The sequence below is a fragment of the Nannobrachium achirus genome (assembly GCF_963921795.1).
Source record: "Nannobrachium achirus genome assembly, chromosome: 9".
Classification (NCBI taxonomy): Eukaryota; Metazoa; Chordata; class Actinopteri; order Myctophiformes; family Myctophidae; genus Nannobrachium; species Nannobrachium achirus.
This window is the reverse complement of record NC_137818.1, coordinates 48,848,408-48,869,759: the sequence shown is the minus strand read 5'-3', so window position 1 is coordinate 48,869,759 and position 21,352 is coordinate 48,848,408. Positions and strand designations below refer to the sequence as shown.

At 41.5% G+C, this 21,352-nt stretch overlaps 1 protein-coding gene across 1 annotated transcript; it reads left to right on the top strand.

The window, feature by feature from the left end:
* Positions 1 to 16,137: 16,137 nt before the first annotated feature.
* Positions 16,138 to 21,077, top strand: rnf223 (ring finger protein 223; the record flags this gene model as incomplete). Its single annotated transcript, XM_080732841.1, is given in 3 exon segments — positions 16,138 to 16,749; positions 16,751 to 16,821; positions 21,053 to 21,077. Coding segments are annotated over 3 exon segments (708 nt in total).
* Positions 21,078 to 21,352: the final 275 nt, after the last annotated feature.

The window sequence follows — 21,352 nt, the reverse complement described above, 5'->3', positions numbered from 1 at the left end:
GATGCCATTGTCTGACTCTGAGAAGATCAAGGCTCATTGGCCCTTGGCTATGAGGCCAGCCAATGAGAAGAAAGTCTGCCGGACGATGTTTAGACCAGGTCTCTGCTCACACTGAAGTCTATAGTGTAGATTAGAAGCATGATGAAAGCACATACCAACAATGCCCACATGATGGCAGTGTCTCCCTATACGGAATTGATGTAATGAGTTGAATTTCCAAGAAAGTAAAGGTAGCAATACCACAGTGTGAAAAGTACTTTCTTACTGTAAAAGTCCTGCATTCAAAACTACTAAATACTATTAAGAAACTATAAAGAGACATTGTTAAAAGATGGTGGGGCTGGGGGATATAAAGAAGCAGTATAGCCTACCTAAAGCTGTCAAATAAATCTAGTAGAGTAAAGTAAGATAGGCTATAAAAGGCCTACATATAGTATACAACATTTGCCTGTGAGATGTAGCCTACTCGAGTAAAGAAACTATCAAGAAACAGGACATTCTGTTTTTCTTCTGTGTAATAGATGCAAAGACAAATATGTTTCTTTTTGTTCTGTTTTGTTTGTTCGGATGTGTAAGAGTTGCAGCATTGTTGATGCTTGCTTTTCTCTACTTTGCTCTTTTGATTCCTTTCTTCTATTGTGGCTTATTATTAAGGTGGACATAATAAGCTTCAGCCCACGCCTTTTTCAGACAATAGTTATCATGTTGCCTTCATTCTGTAATACAGAATGAAGGCAACAGAATCTGTATGTTCAAATGCTTTGACCGAAATAAACTAACTAACTATTTGGAGTTGTTGAACGGTAAATGTATAGGTCTGATAATGATACCGTACATGTTTAAATCATTAATCATAGGCTATACTTAACATTATTTCAGACCATGCTCCTGTATTATTTATTTTGTAAGAAAGAAAAACTGCCAGTTTTGCCCACAAGGATGAGGTACAGTATATTAAAATGTAAAAACCGTAGATCTAAAAATAAGTTAAAATAAAGCTATTTAAAATTCAGCTATTGGCTATTCACAATTCACAAATTGGGCTATTTTTGTGCACAACTGTTGTGCAGCGAAGTATAAATTAGGGGTTAAATGGGGGGTGAAAAATTGTGTAAGTGCAGATCTAGTGTAAATGCTCACAACGCGTTGCTTTGCGGCATATTGTGAGCTTGTGGATCTGTTATTTTCACTACTTCTCTTTTAATGTAACCTATTTATGGAAATTATTCAATTTTATTCATTTTAGGTTGCAGTTAACTATGAGAACAGGCACATCTTGTCTGTACTATGTATTTCTCTCTGTAGTGCCTCAATATGTTTGTTGCATGGTTATCCAGGATTTGATCTTTTATTGTTGACTGCATGAGAAGTTTTTTCATAAATGAATGCCCTACCTAGTTGATCACACTACAGCATCAATTAAAGTAGGTGACACAGTGATAACAAGAAAAAACACCTCTGCTACCTTGGTTGCATCCTGGAGGCTATAAAGTCAATCAATAAAGTCAACCAACAAATTTGTTTCTTGCATAACATTGCCCCATTGTCCAATATTAAAACACAAAAGACTCTAGGAGGTGCTCTTATTGGGCCCCTCATTGATTACGGAATCCTTGTTTGGTATATCGTGGCCCAGAACAAACTGATTAGGGTCGTGCTTGGTCTTCCTCCTCCGGCCCACCTTGGTCCGAAGGTTCATTAGTCAGAATTTGTTAAGAATACTATGCCTAACTCTAACCCTAACCCTAACCTTAACCTCAGTAACCCTAACTAAATTCGGACTAATGAACCTTCGGACTAATGAACCTTCGGACTAATGAACCTTCGGACTTATGGGCAGTCCCCCCCACCTTACCTATTATCACCACAAAAGCGTGGGGTGGCTCAAAAGTAGCTGACAGTCAGAGTACAGCATCTTGCAATGGGCCTGGTGTACAAGATACACCACACCTCAAAGATACCCATGTACCTGACAAACTACTTCTTAAAGGTCAAGGATGTCCACAATCACAACGCACAGAGGCAGCTCCATCATGTTCAACCAAGATTTAACAATATAAAAGGCTCTAATTCGTTCTATACCACCAACATGTGCAACGCCCTTCCACAAGGAGTGAAAATCCCAAGCCTCCTTCAAAATTGGTCTGAAAAGTCACCTCTAGGCGGCTGCTACTCGAGCCTTGTAAATAGACTAAGCCCCATGTTTCCACCCACCCCTCCTTTTTTTCTCCCAGTTTTTCTGCTTTTGTAATCCTATGCAAAGTACTCTGTTCTATCCGTCTGTCTTTCAAAGTTATATGAGATACTGTACATAAAGTGGTTCCTGTGTAAATAAGCCGTAAAGCTCACTAGGATCTCCTTTTAGTTGACCTTGTAGCCTACCAGTGATTTATGCTGTAATGAAACAGTACTTTTTCCTATTGCAAACTTCTAACAAATTCTTCTTCAATCAATCACCCTACAGCAACAAAATTATATAGTTTTTTTTTTTTTAAACATCATCAATCATTGATTGGGATTACACTTGGAATGTATAGTATACACCCCTCCTTCCAAGTTGCAGACATCGCTGGCCATAAAGATAGAAGATAGGCATATGACCTATATTGATTCCATGCTTGTGAACTTGTAAACCAATATTCCCTATATATGAGTATGTCCTGTTTTGAACTCCTTTGCGAGGGGTTTGTTCAATACTTTTTACAACCATGAGTCACAAATCCTCCAATGAGCAGTGGTGGAAGAAGTACTCAGATCTTCTCCTTAAAAGCACTAATTCGAGTGAAGAAATATTTTGTTAATATACTTACGAGTCCAAATGCTACATTATTAGCATCAAAATATACTTAAAGTAGTAGAAAGTAGAAAAGTAAAAGTAGTATTTGCAGGATGTCCATTTCATCATGTTATTTGACAATAATTATTGATTATTTATGTGTTACTTTAAAGTTGCAGCTGGTAAGGTGAAGTTAATTTAATAATGGCTATATACTGCTAACTTACCCTATAATATAACAAGTATAGGCTATTACAGTTATTTGATTTATAGTTTGTAATAATAATCCTTAAAAAAAGTACAATACCTCCCTCTGAAATGTATGGGTATTAGAATAAAGTAGCATGAAATAGAAATAACTACATATACTTAATTAGTTAATGCTCTCATTCCACCACTGACTGTACCAGAGTCCTCATTTGACTGCCTTCAAATATGAGCCAGCACTTCAGTCACAACACAAATGCATGCTTTTATTGTTTGTTGTGGCTGGAGTAGCTACAATCGTGTTTAGGTTGCCGTTTATTGCACTAGCCAATTTTGTGCAGAAAGGTCCAAGCAGTGTTATCTAGGCTCATGTGAGCCTGCCTATATATAATTGTAGATGTATTAACAGTTACATTCATCCTAGATCCAGATCAGCTGTTTTTTTCTTTGGTCAAAAAACAAAAACCCACAAAACATTGTTAACCTATTATTTTATACTTTGTCAGATGTCGTGACTCGTGTCACACAGCGAAAATAGCCCATCAACAAGCTCACAGAGCCTGATACATCATCATTTGTGACCATTTTGACACCATAATTATGCTAGGTTGAAACTAACTCATTTGAGTTGGTTTAACTAACTCATGTCAGGAGTGGACGACTTTACTGTCCCCAAGTCATCGCAACGTGCAGCTGCAACCTGATGACCATTTTGCAACAATGAAACTTGACTTTGAAATGAGATGCAAGACTTCCCACCTCTAGTCTATTGTCTGTACTTTAAGTGGTTACACCCTGAAATCATTTGACCCATTACCAAAGGACGTGTTGGGGTGGGGGCTGGAGGGTTTTTAAACTTGCATAACAGGGCAGTGGTTCTCAAACCTCTTTGTGTCAAGGACCCCCAAATTTAAAGATTTTGTATAACTGTCAGTGGGGAGATAAAAGGAGAGAGAGAGTGATCTGAATTCTGAATAGTCATTCTTATTAGCCAGTGGAAATAATTACATTGAAATAAATTAAATAAACTGTTCCTTATTTTGCTGGGGAACCCCTGTATCCCACTGTCCCCCATACTGCCCCAGGGGGGTAATCTTTAATAACGTAAAAACGTAAGACATTGTGTCACCCCCATCTCCATGTCTGTGATGACTTACACAATCTCCTCTCCATGAGGAGATTGTGAGGCAATGGAGCAAGAGAGGAGACTCATCAACCCCAGGTGGAACTGTATGGGGCATGTCCTAACCCTAACCCTAACCCAGATGACAGTAAAGTGACAATTGACAGACTTTTAATACCTAATACCTAAAGAAAGAAGGAAAAGGAGTAAAAAAGAAATGTAAAGAGCCCATTACTGCATCAAAGGTCATCAACAAACTACTAATATACCATCAAAACTGGTCAAACATTGGTCAAATTGTCAAATAATATAAGAGAGAGGCAAACATTGTGAAAATATCGACACTAACTCTGGGGGAGCCCGGGATCAAACAAAGCGGCCACTCTACCTCCTGAGCCACTGCTGCTACCTACCAGTGTTTCGTTCTTAGTAATACTGCTGGGTTGTTGTAATGATTACACTGTTGACACTGTAACAATATCAGGAATTCTATGATATCATAATAATGTCAGTGTGATTGCGTGTTATTTGCTCATGTTCTTCTTTTTTTCTGCCTACGCAGGCAGGACACTGTATGGAGTCTATGGACACTGGCTTTAGTATTGGGGTATATGGTGGCTATACTGTTTTGCATATTTGATTGTGCTTTTTGGGCAGGATACCATGACTTTGTGTTTGTTGTACAGATGGCGTATTAGGCCTACTACCGTTTTCTGTTGCTTGGTGGAGCTTTTTGGTGATGTCATTCCTGAAATCTACAGTACTTTTTCTAATATCTGTAACTTAACTGCTGTGCTGCTTCTGGTGACAGAATGTCCTGCCTTTCTGTTCAGTATAGAGTAGATTCTGAAACTATTACACTAAATATCTTCGCCAAGCTCACAACGCGTCACAGTGTGGCAAGTTCCTTTCACCGAAGTTTGGCCCCAAGGATAGCGATGTTAGGATTCAAGTGCTTACATTTACAAAGTGGATTTACTGTGTAGAAAAGTCACTAACAATGTCAAAAAAAGAAGAAAAAAAAAAAAGTCCCCAATGACCTTAGACATGTGCTGCAACATGACAAAGTTTGCAATGTTGGCTCTGGGTCAACTTCTGTTCGAGAAGAGGCAAATGACATCTTTTATCTTCTATCTCCTGTTTAAGCAAATGTGGGGACATGCCCGCAGCTGACTGTAACGGACGGAGAGTAAACATTGTATCTTTTTATTGGCCACTCCTGGACTGTGTGGATGCAGCCTGCATGGCCACAGTTAGCCCACTCACGTGTAGGCCTAAAAAGAAGGTACAGATTCTGGATAAACGACTGGAAAGCAACCAGATCAACGTAATAACATGCACATTAGTACTTTGAACAAAACTGATGTTTTGGCACAACAGGCCATACAAAAAAGCTATTTGCAGGGCAAGAAATTGCCTGTGAAAGTTTAAAACATTGTATTAATTATGATATATTGTAGCTGATCTACAAGCTCACAATGCATCAAAATGCTATATGCTAAGAGCTTGTAGATCAGCTGTTTCTGAGTAACTGAAGTATTGGTTAAAAGTGAAATGACACCTGTATGCTATGTAAAACTGTCCACTGTGACACAACTTTAAACTGCCTAAACTGAAAACAAAACCGAGGGTTTGAGACGATAGGTCACAGGCATTACTCTGAAATCCCCCATTTGCACACATGTTACTGTAACTGTGTTTACATACTCCAGTCAAGGAAATAAATGATCATTTTGAGAGCTTTTCCGCATCATCAAAGCCCACGCCCAATAAATGACTTTGGTGGTATGAAACGGTGGTATTTGTATTAGGGTTACTAAATAACCCAGGGAGCGGGCTACTGCTAATGGCCCCAGACCCATTAGTCATTACCACGAAAAGAAAACTACCAAACTATGTGCGGCGTGACTTCAAATTGTCTTGTCTTCTTTGTGGACTGTTTTCCAGTCATTGGCCATAAAGATAGGCATGTGACCTAAATTGAGTCTTTGTAAACCTGTAAACGAATATTCCCCTCGAGTATGTTTTTGTTTAGAGCTCCTCGCAATTGTTCAATAGCTGTTGGACCTAAATAACAACTCAAGTCCTCATTTGACTGTGCTCCCACTTTCAAGACTCAAGATTTTTTATTTGTTACATCTCACTCTGTACACAGTGTATAATTATTTGGGTTCGGTTCCTGTCTACATTGTATTGTGTGTGTTTAACACAGTATTAGTTTAATTTAAAGTACTCAGGGACATTCTGCAATAATTCCCCCCACTCTACCTTCATTATTCAATAGCAGATGTAGCAATACACATTACAATGAGGTCTAGCAGGTCTGTGTTACTAGGCTTAAGCCTTGGTATCAATGTGTCCATTAGCAATTCACAAGTAAGGGTGATGTTGCTGGAACACATACAGTTGCACAGTAAAACGTGGCTTTTATTTAGTTAGATATGGTTACATTTTGGTTGCATGACTAAGTCTGAGTTAAATTACCTTGTGATTGTTAGCAAAGCCCTGGCAATAAGGAAGTGTGGCACCCCAGTCATTCAGAGCGTGTGGGAAGACATTGCTTTGTCACCATCTGCTGCCTTATCACTGGCTAAATGGAAATGTATCTATTGTCCTGTGTGTGTGCAACTGCATTTATATTGGCTGATGCAATGGAGAGGGGTGGAGGGTGCATGTGTTTCTCTTGCATAAGGGACAACCTTGTTTAGTTTTCATTATTGTTCTCTTCCATTATATTAGACACTCAGCCTGGAGGGATGGTGGATATGGTATTGTGTACGGGACTATAGGCACATTAGGCAGTGGTGGAAAAAAGAACTCCTATCTTTTACTTAAGTAAAAGTATCAATACTGCAATGTATAAATACTCTGTTACAAGTAAAAGTCTGGAATTCTAAATGTACTTGAGTAAAAGTATGAAGTACCAAAAGTAAAAGTACAAAATGTTTGAAAATAGCAGATCTACAAGCTCACAACATGTCACATTGCGATTTTCAAATAGCTTTGGTATAAAATAGGGCTAAAAGAGTAAAAGTACAATGTTTGGATCTGAGATGTAGTGGATGAAAAAGTATTGTAAATTGGAAATACTGAAGTAATTAAAGTGCAAATACCTCCAAATTGTACTTAAGTGCAGTACGTAAATGTACTTAGTTAGTTTGCACCACTGACACACTATAGGCACGGTGCAAGCCACAGTATACAAGGTTGTTTTCCACAGCAGAGTGGACACAGGAGAGATCCACTATTTTCAGGTGTTTCGCCTCATATGGGTGTGGCTTTGAGTTGAAGTTTTGGCATAGTTTCTGTGAGTGTGTGTTAGGGATAGGCATATTTGGGGTGGTGGTCCCTGGGCGGAACACCCCGGAAAGAGTCCCTTGTGGGCTCTATTGTAGACACTCTTACGTACTGTATTTCCCTCTACATCAAAACTCTGTCAAACACCTCAGATATTTCTGTTGTCTGGAGGGATAGGTGGAGTTGGGTGACGTTTGTGTGTGTGTGTGTGTGTGTGTGTGTGTGTGTGTGTGTGTGTGTGTGTGTGTGTGTGTGTGTGTGTGTGTGGTTGTGGTTGTGGTGGTGGGGGGGATCAAAGAAAAAAGTGCAGACAAGGTGAAACATTTGGAGGATGTGTCTTTTCCGTCCCTTGACGCCTTGAGGGCCCCCCCACACCTCTGTCCTCCTCCAGAAACCTCCTCAAAGCCTCCCCCCCCCCCCCCCCCCCCCCACACACACACACCCACCCACCCACACACACACCCACACACACACCTCAGCCCGCCCTATCCACTTCATTTGCATAGAGTACTTGAAAAACAGGGGGCAGGTGACACCGGCCAACAGAGGAACGAGGGACCTGGGACTGAACACAACACTCACAAACGCTCACACACACACTACAGCACTCTTCTGTTCCACTGGCTTCGAGCACACACACACAGTCACACACCTGTCACTCAGACCAGCCCTCAAAGGTTCAGTACGCACCCAGAACAGAAGAGCCAGTGCAGTGCAAGCACACCAGAGACAGAGAGCAGCTCTCTCTACTGGGACCTCCTGGACAAATTGATCCCACTTTAAAGACTGAAGCTGAGGGAGAGACGCATGTTGGCCCCACAAAGGGAGTGAGGGCCCGAGCAGGTGATAACCTGCTAACCTAGGACTGAGTGGGAGAGAGATAACGGCTGACTGCACCTCTCCACTGAACAATCAGGTAAGCTGAAACTTTATACTTTAAACACTGAGAGTGCAGATGTTACTGGTTCCATTTGTACTGTCTCAGTGTTAGAAATGTTACATTTGTACAGTCTCAGAGTTACAAATGTTTGAATCTTCAGTGAACTTCACTGAAACATTGCTTTAACACTTTAACACACACAATTTACTGTGGATTTGAACCTTCTGTGAACTTCACTGAAACATTGCTTTAACACTTTAACACAACTGTTGAGGATTGAATGGACTGTGGAGGATTTTCTGTGTAATGTGTAGAATTGGATACACTACCATTGTTTCTGCACTGGCTGCTGTTGAGTGAGGGAAAGCAATTTCACCCGTTGAGCTGTTCAACAAGTGAAGTGTTTTTTTTTTCTTCTTTTTTTCATTTAACCCAGATATGTAAACTCAAACATTTTAAACAGTTTTTTCAAGCTTTTTTAATTTATTTATACAACCTGGATATACCATAGTGAGCCAAGCACACAGATCCACCGCAAACAAAGGGAAAAGCTCAATAAATGGAGGCTGTGCGGCTGTAATACATGAATGCATTTAATCCTTATGGAGAATAAAGCCTGAAGCAGTTGAAAACGTGACAGTGAAAACTGGCCATTGTTAAGACGCCGCTGTTGGAAACGATATTAGGATATTAATACACGTATGACGGAGACTCATTATGTCGCGTCCCATGTGAGCGGCACCCCCTCGCACTCGGCTCCACTCTCTCTCTGTGTGTTGCGGTATTTCAAATGGCAGGCAGCTCAAATTACATTTACTTTTCAAATCTAGAACAGGTAGGGTGAGCAAATGAGCACACCGGTTTGGGAGCTTAAAACAGACAAACAGGTGACCTCAAAGTAGCTACACCACACCTGAATCCATGGGCTCCATGAGTGGGAGATGGGATGTGCGGATCCGGATTGAGTGTGGAAGGAGGTTTTCTATTACTTTAACCAACCTGCCGTCCCTGTTTTGGACTTGTCATGCCGTTTTCAAACACTTTCAAAACGTTTTCAAAAGAATATATTTTTTATAAAGCTTACCGTCATACGAGGAAGTAAAATTGCCCCAACAAGCTGTGTCTGCCTCTGTTTTGAATACACAAAATAGGGTCTCGTGAGAGACATGGTAAATGGGTCAGTTGAACAGTTGAGTGCAGAACAAAACACGTGCTTGCTGATAGTGATTGGAGGGGCGGGGGGGGGGGCATATAGAGATAGCAGTGAGCAAGTTCAAACTAACCAAACAGCTTTACATTTTTGGTTTTAATTTGGTTTCCATTAGCTCATTTTTTATTTAGGTTTTAGTCGTAGTTCTTGTTAACTAATTAGCCCTGAATACAGGACTCTCATATACATGAGAGTCCTGGTGCCGCCTCAACATGAGGAGTAGTGGGCAATCGAGCCCTTAACGGTTTGAGCTAGGAACGTCAGATTTCAAAAATAAACTAATACCCAAGCCAACTTTGCTAACGATTTGACGCCGCACAACGTTCATTACACGCCGCTCCCCGGTTGTTGAATAAAACGCATTTTTGTCCGAAATTATTTTGCTTAACATAGGACGTCCGCCTCTAGTGGACAGTCGCGTCATCGCATCATCTCCGTTCACTACAATGATCAACCGGAGATGACGCGACTGTCCACTAGAGGCGGACGTCCTATGTTAGGGACGGTCCGTTTAAAATGAATAATTGGTATAGTCCATAAGAGGGGGGGGTCATCAAATATTTATCTGAGCAGTTGGGGGGGCCATGTTTTTTTTATTTTGTCTGTAGGGGGGGTCATGCAACTTTAATTGGTCGAATTTTGTAATTAAAAATGCTTAGCTTTGTTGTTTATCTAAACAACATTAAGTTAGTATATCAAAGTTTCACCCCTACATAGTTGACTCAACTTGGTACATTCCAGTCCTACACGTCCCTCGGCCCCGCCCCCTCCTCTGCTCTCCACTGTTCAATGCGTTGTTGTGGACATTCACTGTGTGCCGTGCTCACACAGGAGTTTCCTGGTAGCAGCTGGATACATATAGGCTAACAAACACCTTATTTGTTGTCACAACTCGAAATGTTCACTTACCAAGAGAGGAATATAAGCATACCTCCAGTTTCCCCCCCCCCCCAAAAAGAAAAGCATGTAGAAAAAAAGGTGTGTAATTCTCTCTCTCACTCTCACTCTCTCACACACACACACACACACACACACACACACACACACACACACACACACACACACACACACACAGCTGCAGTGGGAAGGAGTCAAAGAGAGAGAAAAGACTCATGCATATACTTTGTTTACTTTGCTTGGTTTTCATATCATGGAAAATGGATCACAGTTGCTCAATCTTTCTTTAGTTTGGAGTGTTGTTGTAACCCCAAGAGGGCACCTATGGAACCAAATGGACCCCCAACATCAAATAGTGTGTTATAAAATTTGCCTCTATAGGTATTGATAAACCTATAGGCTATAGCAGCAATTATGTTAAACTAGTATCTAGTAAAATAACGGGTGGCTCTTAATAGCCGCTTTGTGAGTTTCTGTAACCCAGAGAAGGGATAATGGACCCTCAAGGCTGTCATGGGTGCAGTGGTGGAAAAAGTAGTCCAATTATTTAAGTAAAAGTATCAATACAATAATGAAGAAATACCCAGATACAAGTAAAAGTCTGGAATTCAAAATGTACTTGAGTAAATGTACAGAAGTATTGGCATCAAAATGTATTGAAAGTACCAAAAGTAAAAGTACTCATGCAGAATGTCCTGTTCTTTTCTGATCTTTTGAAAATAGCAGATCTACAAGCTCACAATGTGTTGCGTCTATTTTCAAATGGCCAAAAATGTATAGGCTATAGGGCTGAAGTGGTTGATGTAGGTAATCCAAATATACAAAGTAACTAAAGTTTTCAAATAATTGTAGAGGAGCAAAAGTACAATATTTGTCTCTGAGATGTAGTGGAGTAAAAGTATTACAGTATTGGAAATTGGAAATACTCAAGTAAAGAACAAATACCTCAAAATTAAAAAGTACAGGACTTAAGTAAATGTACTTAGTTATTTTACATTACTGCATGGGTTTCTCCTGTTGTCTTGAATACAAAAAAAACATTGTTTATAGTGGGGGGGGTCATGCATTTTCCTCAAGTCTCTCAGGGGGGGTCACCCAAAAATATTTGAAGGGTGTGGGGGGGCCAAGGAAAAATATAAAAATGATATCACATGTGAACCAGCACCCCCTAGTGGAAAAAAAACGAATGGTCCCTTAAGCAAAATAATTTCGGACAAAAATGCTTTTTATTCAACAATCCGGTAGCGGCGTGTAATGAACGTTGTGCGGCGTCAAATTGTTATCAAAGTTGGCTTAGGTAAGCACTTTATTTTTGAAATCTGACGTTCCTAGCTCAAACCGTTAAGGGCTCGATTGCCCACTACTCCTCATGTTGAGGCGGCACCAGGACTCTCATGTATATGAGAGTCCTGTATTCAGGGCTAGTTAACTAATATAATGCTAGAGAGACTAACTATTCCGTAAAGGGTGAAACTGTCCAGTCAGTCTTGTTCTGTCCTGGCAACAAAGCGTAAGCAGCAGCATTACAGTTAATGTGTGACTACCCTCTACTACTCAACACTCTGACCCTGCACCACTTAACCACTCCTTGAAAGGTTAGGGAAGGATTTCCCCTGTTGTGTAAATTGGCACCCAGCGGTCTCACTTTGCATCTGGCGTTCACCTCGCTGCGTCTAGAAACCCAGATACAGAAGCCACCTAGATACAGAAGCCAGATTAGGACAGTTTACACACCCACTAAAGAAGTATCTGCAAAGTGAGGCGTCAAAACAGTAACAAACATAATACATATATAGGCCACAGAGGACACAACGGGAAAACTGAATGCAGCGCAAGTAATAATGGCCCTCTCTACAGCAATGGTTCTCCTGTGGGGTCCTTGAGGGGGCAAATAGACCCTCATGGGTCTGTAACTCTGAGAGTGTACACATGGAACCAAATGGACCGGTTGATCCTTACGGGTCCATTTGGTTCCACATGTACGCTCTGAGAGTTATGGGGGTCCTTGAAAGTAAAAGGTTTGACATCCAATGCTCTAGACTAGAGAACCTTGTGCTTTATAGTTACCTGCCTCGCCGCAACACCTAAGCATCAACAGCACCGCCCGGTCTGGTCTTTCCAGCAAGCATCAACAACCATGTCAGTTAAACTGTCATGGAAATTAACGGAGGATGAAGCTATGACCAAGTCTGGCCTAGAGCAAGGATGGCCTGGAGCTAATCCCCACACACACACACACACACACCCCACCCACCACTATGTTCAGCTCATTGACTTCTGACAATTATGTATGTGTTACATTGTTGCCCGATGCAAGGATGGTTGCTATGTACTTAAAGTTATCACTGGCTAACCTGCAGGCTACAGGCTTTCAGAACGGTTTCTCCAGTCCATGACCTTTCGCTGGTTTTCTGTGACTTTCTATAATGAGGCTGAAAAGCATAGGTCAACCCTGTAGGATCTGTTAGAGGAGAGCTTCACTTTTAATGATTGAGTGAACTAGACCAGTGGTTCTCAAAGTGAGGTCCTGGGACCCCCAGGGGTCTGTGAGCAGGTTCAAGTGGGTCTGCAGTAAAATGAAGATAATAATTTCACTGTCTAGAAGTTAACCAATGATTGATTGTATTATACTGTACATTCAACCTCTGGGGTTATATGTATAATATATTATAGTGTAAATGTATAGTATAATATATTTATATTTTTAATATTTTCAAATGGGGGTTAGATGGGGGCACTTCAGGTGCTTTTGACATTAACGAATTTCAGAATCCCATTCACTGCATTAGCCCACCTCATAGCCATTACACAAACAACACAGATTTCAATTTGGCAGCCCTATTATCATATAGGGTCATGCCATTATTAGGTGAAAGCTTTCAAGGAATTTCCAAAGATTTTGAAATGTTCACAAATATCGAAAACAGCACATCTACGAGTAGATCAGTTGTTTTCAATTTTTTCACCATTCATCGTACGATGAAGTATAGGCCAGTGAAGACATACAGAAATGGATGGAGACATACAATGAATGGATGGAGCACACACAGTGCGCAAGAGAGAGAGAGAGTGAAAGTGGGGGTTGGACGGAGTAATGGGCCAGAGGCTGCAGCGCTATGTAGGAATGCCAAGGGTAGATGGAGCGATGGGCCTGAGAACAAGCAGGTACATTGTGTGTAGCTGGACACAGGGGCAGGGCCGCTCCCTCCCGAGGGCACAGTGAGGGGAACACCTGCTAAATGACCACTCAACTCACCCCATGCCTGCACTGCGAAACCCTGAGCGCTCATCTAGACCTCAGAGGCGTCTATCTATTCTGCATCTAGCATTTGGCAAGACCCAAATTCTGAGTGAAATTTTTTAACTCTAATCCCATTCTGGGGGTCGGGTTACAAAATATTCCCATTCTGGGGGTCCCTGGTACAAAATATTCAGATGGGGGTCCGCGGCCAAATACATAATTTGGGGGTCCTTGACATGACAAAGTTTGAGAACCACTGATATAGGCCGATTCTACAAATGTCTTCTAAAAACAGTTTTCTGAGTGTCTTCAAACTTGGACCCCCAAAGTGACATGTATTTGGCCGTGGACCCCAAAGATATTTTGTTTCAGGGACCCCCAGAAGCAAATATTTGAGTTAAAAATGTTCACTCTGAATTTGGGTCTTGCCAAATGCTAGATGCAGATTAAATACACACACCTCAGAGCATACAAATGGAACCAAATTGACTCTGGGTTTTACTGTGTACCTCCAACGCACCTGCGTGCGTGTGCACACGCGCACAGACGCACACACGCCACACGCACACACACGTCTCGAATGCCCTAAGAAAGGGCACCAAACTTGTCTTGCCAAAAAATCTATAACGGCGACTACAGCCCTGAACATGGTAGACGTAGCATTGCACTGTCATTTCACATTTAATCTATATTGTACGATGGCGTAGTGCCATGGTCGTATATGTAGCAAACCTCCCTCAAGACCAGAGAGTCAAATCGTTTAGTGTCTGTCACAATGGCAAACACTCTGCCTTGTTTGTTCTACAGTTCAACTGCCATGCTTCTCTGTTGACATAATGCCTGAGTCTATTGTCAGAGCAAGTATTCTGAAGCGTAGTGGTTAACATTTACTGAAAAGAAAAACTGTCCTCAAGTACATTTACTCCACTCTGTTATACTTCTACTCCACTACAGCTCATAGACAAATATCCTACTTTTTCTGCGCCACTACAATGATTTGACAGTTAGTTACTTTGCAGATTGAATTATTAATATTAAGCATACATTAACTGATAAATGATGATGTATTATTATATGTTAAGCAACCCCCCTTTATCAGCTGCTACATTTAAGTTTTAAACACATGAGTACTTTTGACACAGTATGTTTGGTACTGTAATATACAGTATGTTGATGCCAATCATTTGGTACATCTGCTAATTTTAAATGCTGGACTTTTACTTAGTAAAGTAAAACAATAAATAAATAAAAAATAAATCCGCTGTTGAAGGGCATGCACCCTCCCTTGCTGACGTCTGAGAAAAGTGGACAAAGCGACCTGTGTCTTTCCACTGCTCCTGGCCCAGATAGTGACACAGAAGTGACCAGAAACAATCTTTCAAGAGTTACTTGAGCCCCATGGGGCTCGGGGTGGGGAGTTATTGTTGTTATTGTGCCATGGAGGGTACTAGGGTAGGGTTGCATGGCAGAGAATTAACATGAATGGAAGTCTGGCATAATAACTAATGTGTTCAGATCGGTTCATGAACGACCTGTATCAGGAAGGGAAAAATCCTCAAAAGCCGGGTAGAAGCATTCTATTTTTGGCTTATTGTTTCGAACAGCCTTTTAATATTATTATTAAAATAGGTGTTAAATAGCTCTATATTCTGATGGCGATCACTGTTCTTTTCAGTAACAGGGAGAGTAACACTGCCTCTCCAGCTCTTTGGTAAACAGAAAATACATTTTATATATACATCTAATACATCTAACTTTATACATCTAACTTTAACAGTTAGGCTGCTTTACAGGCCTTAAAGTGTCTAACCAGATATACAGGATGTACAGGGCTATATACATGTTGTCCAGCATGCAGGAACGTCCTATCCTATCGCCCTGCAGGTCCATTTGACTACTGTAAGTCTAGAGTTGTTAAACTGAAGTGATATTGATAAATTCCAAATATAGTCTAACTATTCTGCGGCACCCCTTGACTTGCGCCACGGCACCCACTTTGAGAAACCCTACATTAGATAAGATATAAGTTCAGCCTTATGTGACCTGACATGTTTTAACCTGAACTGGAAAACACACTACAAAACCACTTGCTGCCATTTATGCCAGCTGGCATGTAGGGGCAGCAACAAAGGATTTCCATCTGGGCCAGTGTCGTTTTATTGATAGAACCCCAGGTGTGATGCAGGGTCTTCAGCTCTTCCCCTCACTGTCCTACGCCATGTGTTCTTGGGTCAGCCTCTTTTACGTTTACCGTCTTTTAACGTTCTAGGGTTTCATGCCTCTTTAACCTTTCTATTTTTTTCTTCGTCTTGCAACCCAGTGAGGATTTCACAGTATGTGCAGTTCTAATGATGTGAGCATGCATGTCAAACTAATCTCTAATTCTACTCTCCTCCCTTCAGATAACCCACACCTGGTGGTTTGGAGCTATAGCTGGAAAGGGGTAAAGGAAGGCTGATAATCAGCAAGAGGTCCTGTGTGAGGAGCAAAGCGAGGCACTTTGAAGATGGCCAAGACCCCTCAGATCTGGCACATCCAGCTGGCCATGCCCCCGGAGCTGTTCGGCGGCGAGCTGGAGTGCACCATCTGCTGCAACGCGTACGACAACGTCTTCAGGACGCCCAAGCTGCTGGACTGCAAGCACACCTTCTGCCTGGAGTGCCTCTCGCGCCTCATGTCCATCTCGCTGACCGAGCAGGACGGCGGCGGCGGCGGCGGCGGCGGCGGCGGGAGCTGCAAGCTCCTGTGTCCGCTCTGCCGCCACCCCACCACGTTGACCGAGGAGGGCCCGCCGGCCCTGGCCACCAGCCGCGAGCTCCTCTGCAGGCTGCCCACCAACCAGCAGCAGGAGCGGCCCGTCTGGCTGGAGGGGGAGAAGCTGTGCTCCAAGGACCCCGCCCCGGCGGGGCCCGCGGCGCTCTGCGTCTGCATCAACATCGGCGCCACCAAGGTGGGCTCCGAGGCCCCGGTGCTGACGAGGCCTCGGGCCGCGCACCCGTTTGACCGGCTGACGAACTGGAAGAGGCTGCTGCTCTTCATCGTGCTCATGGTGCTGCTGGTGGTCATCGTGCTGTGGCCCCTGCAGTGCATCGTCACCACGGGCAACATGCGCTGCGTGGCCCCGCACCACCGCGACCCCACCGCCACCACCACCTCGCTGCCGTTTGTCACCAGGCCGCTGCCCAGACCGGTATAAGAGTGGGGGAAAAAAGATAACCTGGGCCATTTTTCCAGCTAAATGTATCTCCTCACATGGTATATTGGTTTGAAAATCGTTTAAGGTTGATAAATTGACTTTTTTACTGTGTGGAGATGTGATTTAAATCGTTCTGCATATGTTGACAGTCAATTCAAAAAAGTAGTATACCGGTGTATATATATATATATGCATATATATATATATATTTTGCCTGGAACACATTATCAACTGCTCCACTCCTCTGCTAAAATAACTCCTCAGGTCTATATTCTCACACTTGCAAGGCTAAATTAATAGGATTTTACTGTGTACAGTACACACACAGGACTTGCAAAACAGCTAAAATAGATGGAAGACAGATGGCGCCATTTGCCTCTATCACAGATAAAAAACACTAACTGCTGATGGACCTGTCCTCAGAAGCTGCAACCCATGGATAGGTTTTATCCAGGGTTCCAAACCAGGTCTCCCATCTGAGACACCAAACATATATACCCCCCATCGAAAAGGAAATCCCTGCTTGACCAGGGGAGATATTGTTGTTCCAGGCAGTACTATTTGTCAACCAGTAGAAAGAGTAGGGAGACCACCTCCAACCACTGCAGATGTGATAGCCTAGTTATAGTATTAACATAATGTACCATACAGAATGGTTGGGGGGAAAAAAATGTATTCATCAAAATAACATGTTGGCTGAGCTCACGATGGCAACAAGGGGGTAAAAACGGATCATACATGGATGCCAAATTCTTGCACTTTGATCAACTTCATGTTGAAAATGTGTTGTAAATACGTAGATAGAATATGTTGTAATATTCAGACACATCATTTCCTGTACAGTTTGTGCTCATAGACGACAGTACCGTGCAACAGAGACGTGACAGCAAAATGATTGTTTCATCCATCATGACTCGTGGAGTCTTTGCAATGGAGAGAAAACACAATGCTGTGTTGTTACAAATGTTGAAAGGACTGGTGGGATGTCTGGATTTGGCAGATCTTTGGAATTGCCAATGATAAATACTAGTAGTCGCGTTTAGTGACAATTATAAAAGTGGTCGACAGTTGATAGAAAATTAAGAACATATACAAAGAAAATGCCGTGCAAATGTGCCAAGTGGGGACGGCAAGGGCCGATCTTGTTTCACTCAATAAGCGTTGCTCGATCAAAACATTTTCTTTTGGTTCTGCGCCAAAGAATAAATTGGTCTTATACTTATTGTACATAGGATTTGAACATTTGTTTTGATATGCATTTTGTTTACAGATGTAATAAAACTAAAACAAAAAGGATCATATGACTACAAAAAGCTTCATTTCTGGTTCATGTTCGTGGCTAATTTCACTGGCTTAAAACATATTTTACTGTTACTGTTTATTTTTAACCTGAATACCAGGCGTTAACTAAAGCTTGATTTATACATAGCTGTGTGCCAAAAAAAAGCAGCTCACATCTACAAGCTCACATCATCACATTGCATTGTGACGCATTGTGAGTTTGTAGATCTCGAATGGAGGAAAGGAGTCCTGCACTGTCTTCACTCACAAAAACATTAATAGGCAACGTTTCAGTCGGTTAGTAAAGCAGTAAAGTTGTTGTAAGTGAAAACAGTGTGCTCCCGCATTCATCAACTATACTGTTCCGACGCACCTGTGCATAAGGACTTCTCCTCTGAGTTTCTAGATCTGCCATTTTTTTGGCACACACCACTGGCACAAAAATATATAAGTCAAGCAAAAGAGTAAAGTGATTCGCCTTGTCTATAAGACAGAGATAGTTGGACACAACATTTCTGTTATTTCTTTTTCGTAAACTAATGCCCTAGGTGATCATAATACAGCTTCACACAAAAGTATAAAAAGTAGCAGATATGTAAGCTTGAAACGCAACGTGCTTTTAGCTTGTAGATCTGCTACTTGGTTTCCAACCAACAGAGATGATATGTATTTTCTAAAACCTCACCCTATAATCAATTATAAATGAATTGATCTGTTCATTGATCAAGGTGACCCTATATCCTGTTTAAATACAGCCTTCACTCTTTACAGGAAGTTGTATTTCTTCACTCTACAGGAAGTTCTCTGTTCCCGAATAAGGAGTAGGCTTGTATGTGGTTGGGGCAAAGGTTTGTTGTGGGAATTTCCACAGGGTGAAATGATAAGAAGGATCGTATAATGTCTGGACATGACGTTATTTTGTTGGGTGGAACCGCAATAAAAAAAGGCCAATTTCCGCATCATTCCCCATGAGTCAAAATAATAACAAAGCAACTTCCCAGAAAGTCTTGTATCTCGTCACACCACGACTGACTGTCATGAGTCAGGAAGGAAATCAAAAGGCAAACCCCCATTTAATGTTTTCAATTTGATACTTTTGAGAACCATGGTAATTATATTGCTCCATACATAATAGACTATATATATATATATATATATATATATATATATATATATATATATATATATATATATATATATATATATATATATATATATATATTCATGTGTTCTATTGAATTTTGCACCAAATATTCACCATGCAACTCCTTGCAAGAAAACAGTTTTTTAAGGTCAACCGCAACAAAGAAACTCTTAATTGCAACTGCCATAATGGTTGCATGATGTTGCAAGGCCAATCATTGTTGTCAGGGCAGTCCGGGATAACTAATACATCTTTAAATGTAACCTACTGGCTACTGGTTTCACCTTTTCTGTGATGCAGACTATGCAGACTATGGACTGTGGAGTGGAGGGGGGAAATGTATTTGTCCAGAGGACAATTGCCTCAGAAAGTTGATGTCAAGCCCTGAGGATGGTTTGGGCTAAGAGACGCAAGTCTTGAGATTCTGGGTGATAGGGTAGTGATTTAATTATCGGACTCTCAGCACAGAGTTTCCATAATGGAATCCTAGCTAGGCTGTTCTCCTACAGTTCAATGTTGGAGTATTTTTCAAGGCAAAAAAAGAAGAAAAAAAAAACTACTAAGAGAGACATATGCTATGAGTGACTGAGACAGACATCATAGTATATTGTGGACATGTATGATTGAGACTTATATTTTGAAACAATTTGATTTTAAGCGCCCAATGCATTGTCAATGGAAAAAGTTAAAAAAACGTGACCAAATTGAAAAAATTCCACCGCTTTCCTACTTTGTGGAAAACATAGGTGGAAAGCCTTTGCATTGTGCCATTTCCACAGGAGGAGGAACATTTGGTGGATTTTTTCAACTTGGTCAAGTTTTTATTTTTTTATTTATTTTTAATAAATCTTTATTCAAAAGTTATGACATACAAGACAATACAAAACAGTGAAAGACAGAAAATGTTTTTCACTGGTTTCAAACCACCAACCCTTGGTTCTATAGGCAAAGTTCTTTCCTCTGTGCGAACATACCTTTGAATGTTCTTTTTGTTGAAAGGTCTGAGATCTAGCTCTCTCTCTAAAATCAAGGCGAAACACCTGAAAAAAGTGAGTCCCATCAAGGCGAAACACCTGGATGGGACTCGCCTTGGTGGGACTCACTTTTCTCCGGGTGTTTCGTGTTAATGGGACTCACTTTTCTCCGGGTGTTTCGTCTTGATGGGACTCACTTTTTTCCAGGTGTTTCGCCTTGATTTTGGGACTCACTTTTTTGGGGATTTTGGGGGATTTTGAGACTCACTTTTCTCTGGGTGTTTCGCCTTGATGGGACTCACTTTTTTTCCAGGTGTATCGCCTGGATTTTGGGACTCACTTTTCTCCGGGTGTTTCGTCTTGATTTTGGGACTCACTTTTTGTGGGATTTTGGGACCCACTTTTCTCCGGGTGTTTCGCCTTGATGGGACTCAACTTTTTCCAGGTGTTTCGCCTTGATTTTGGGACTCACTTTTTGGGGGATTTTGGGACTCACTTTTCTCTGGGCGTTTCACCTTGATGGGACTCACTTTTCTCCGGGTGTTTCGCCTTGATGGGACTCACTTTTCTCCGGGTGTTTCGCCTTGATGGGACTCACTTTTTTCCATTTTTTTCACCTTGATGGGACTCACTTTTCACCGGGTGTTTCGCATTGATGGGACTCACTTTTTTCCTTTTGTTTCACCTTGATTTTGGGACATACTTTTTTTGGGTCGGTGGGGGTGCACGGAACTCCACAACGAGGGTCTGGGGTTCCTCCCAAAACTTCTTAACAGAAATATAATATTTCCTTGTGTTCTGTTTTCTGTTCTGTTTGTGTTTGTAGCATACACCTATCAGACGTCTCTTAGTAATGTTGAAGTGTTCTTTAATATGTTAGCTTTGAGTTGGTAAAGTTAAACATTCCAGCATTGAACCACAGGACAACCAGGACTTGAACATTTATGTAGACCAGTGGTTCAAACGTTTTTTTTTGTCTCAGGGCACACCTATAAATATATATATTCTTCAGTCCATAGTCTGCATATCACAAAGCTGCTAGGAGCATCACAGTAGAGATGAAACCACAAGCCAGTAGGCTATGTTTAAATACCGGTATGTATTAGTTGTCCCGGTCAATAGGCCA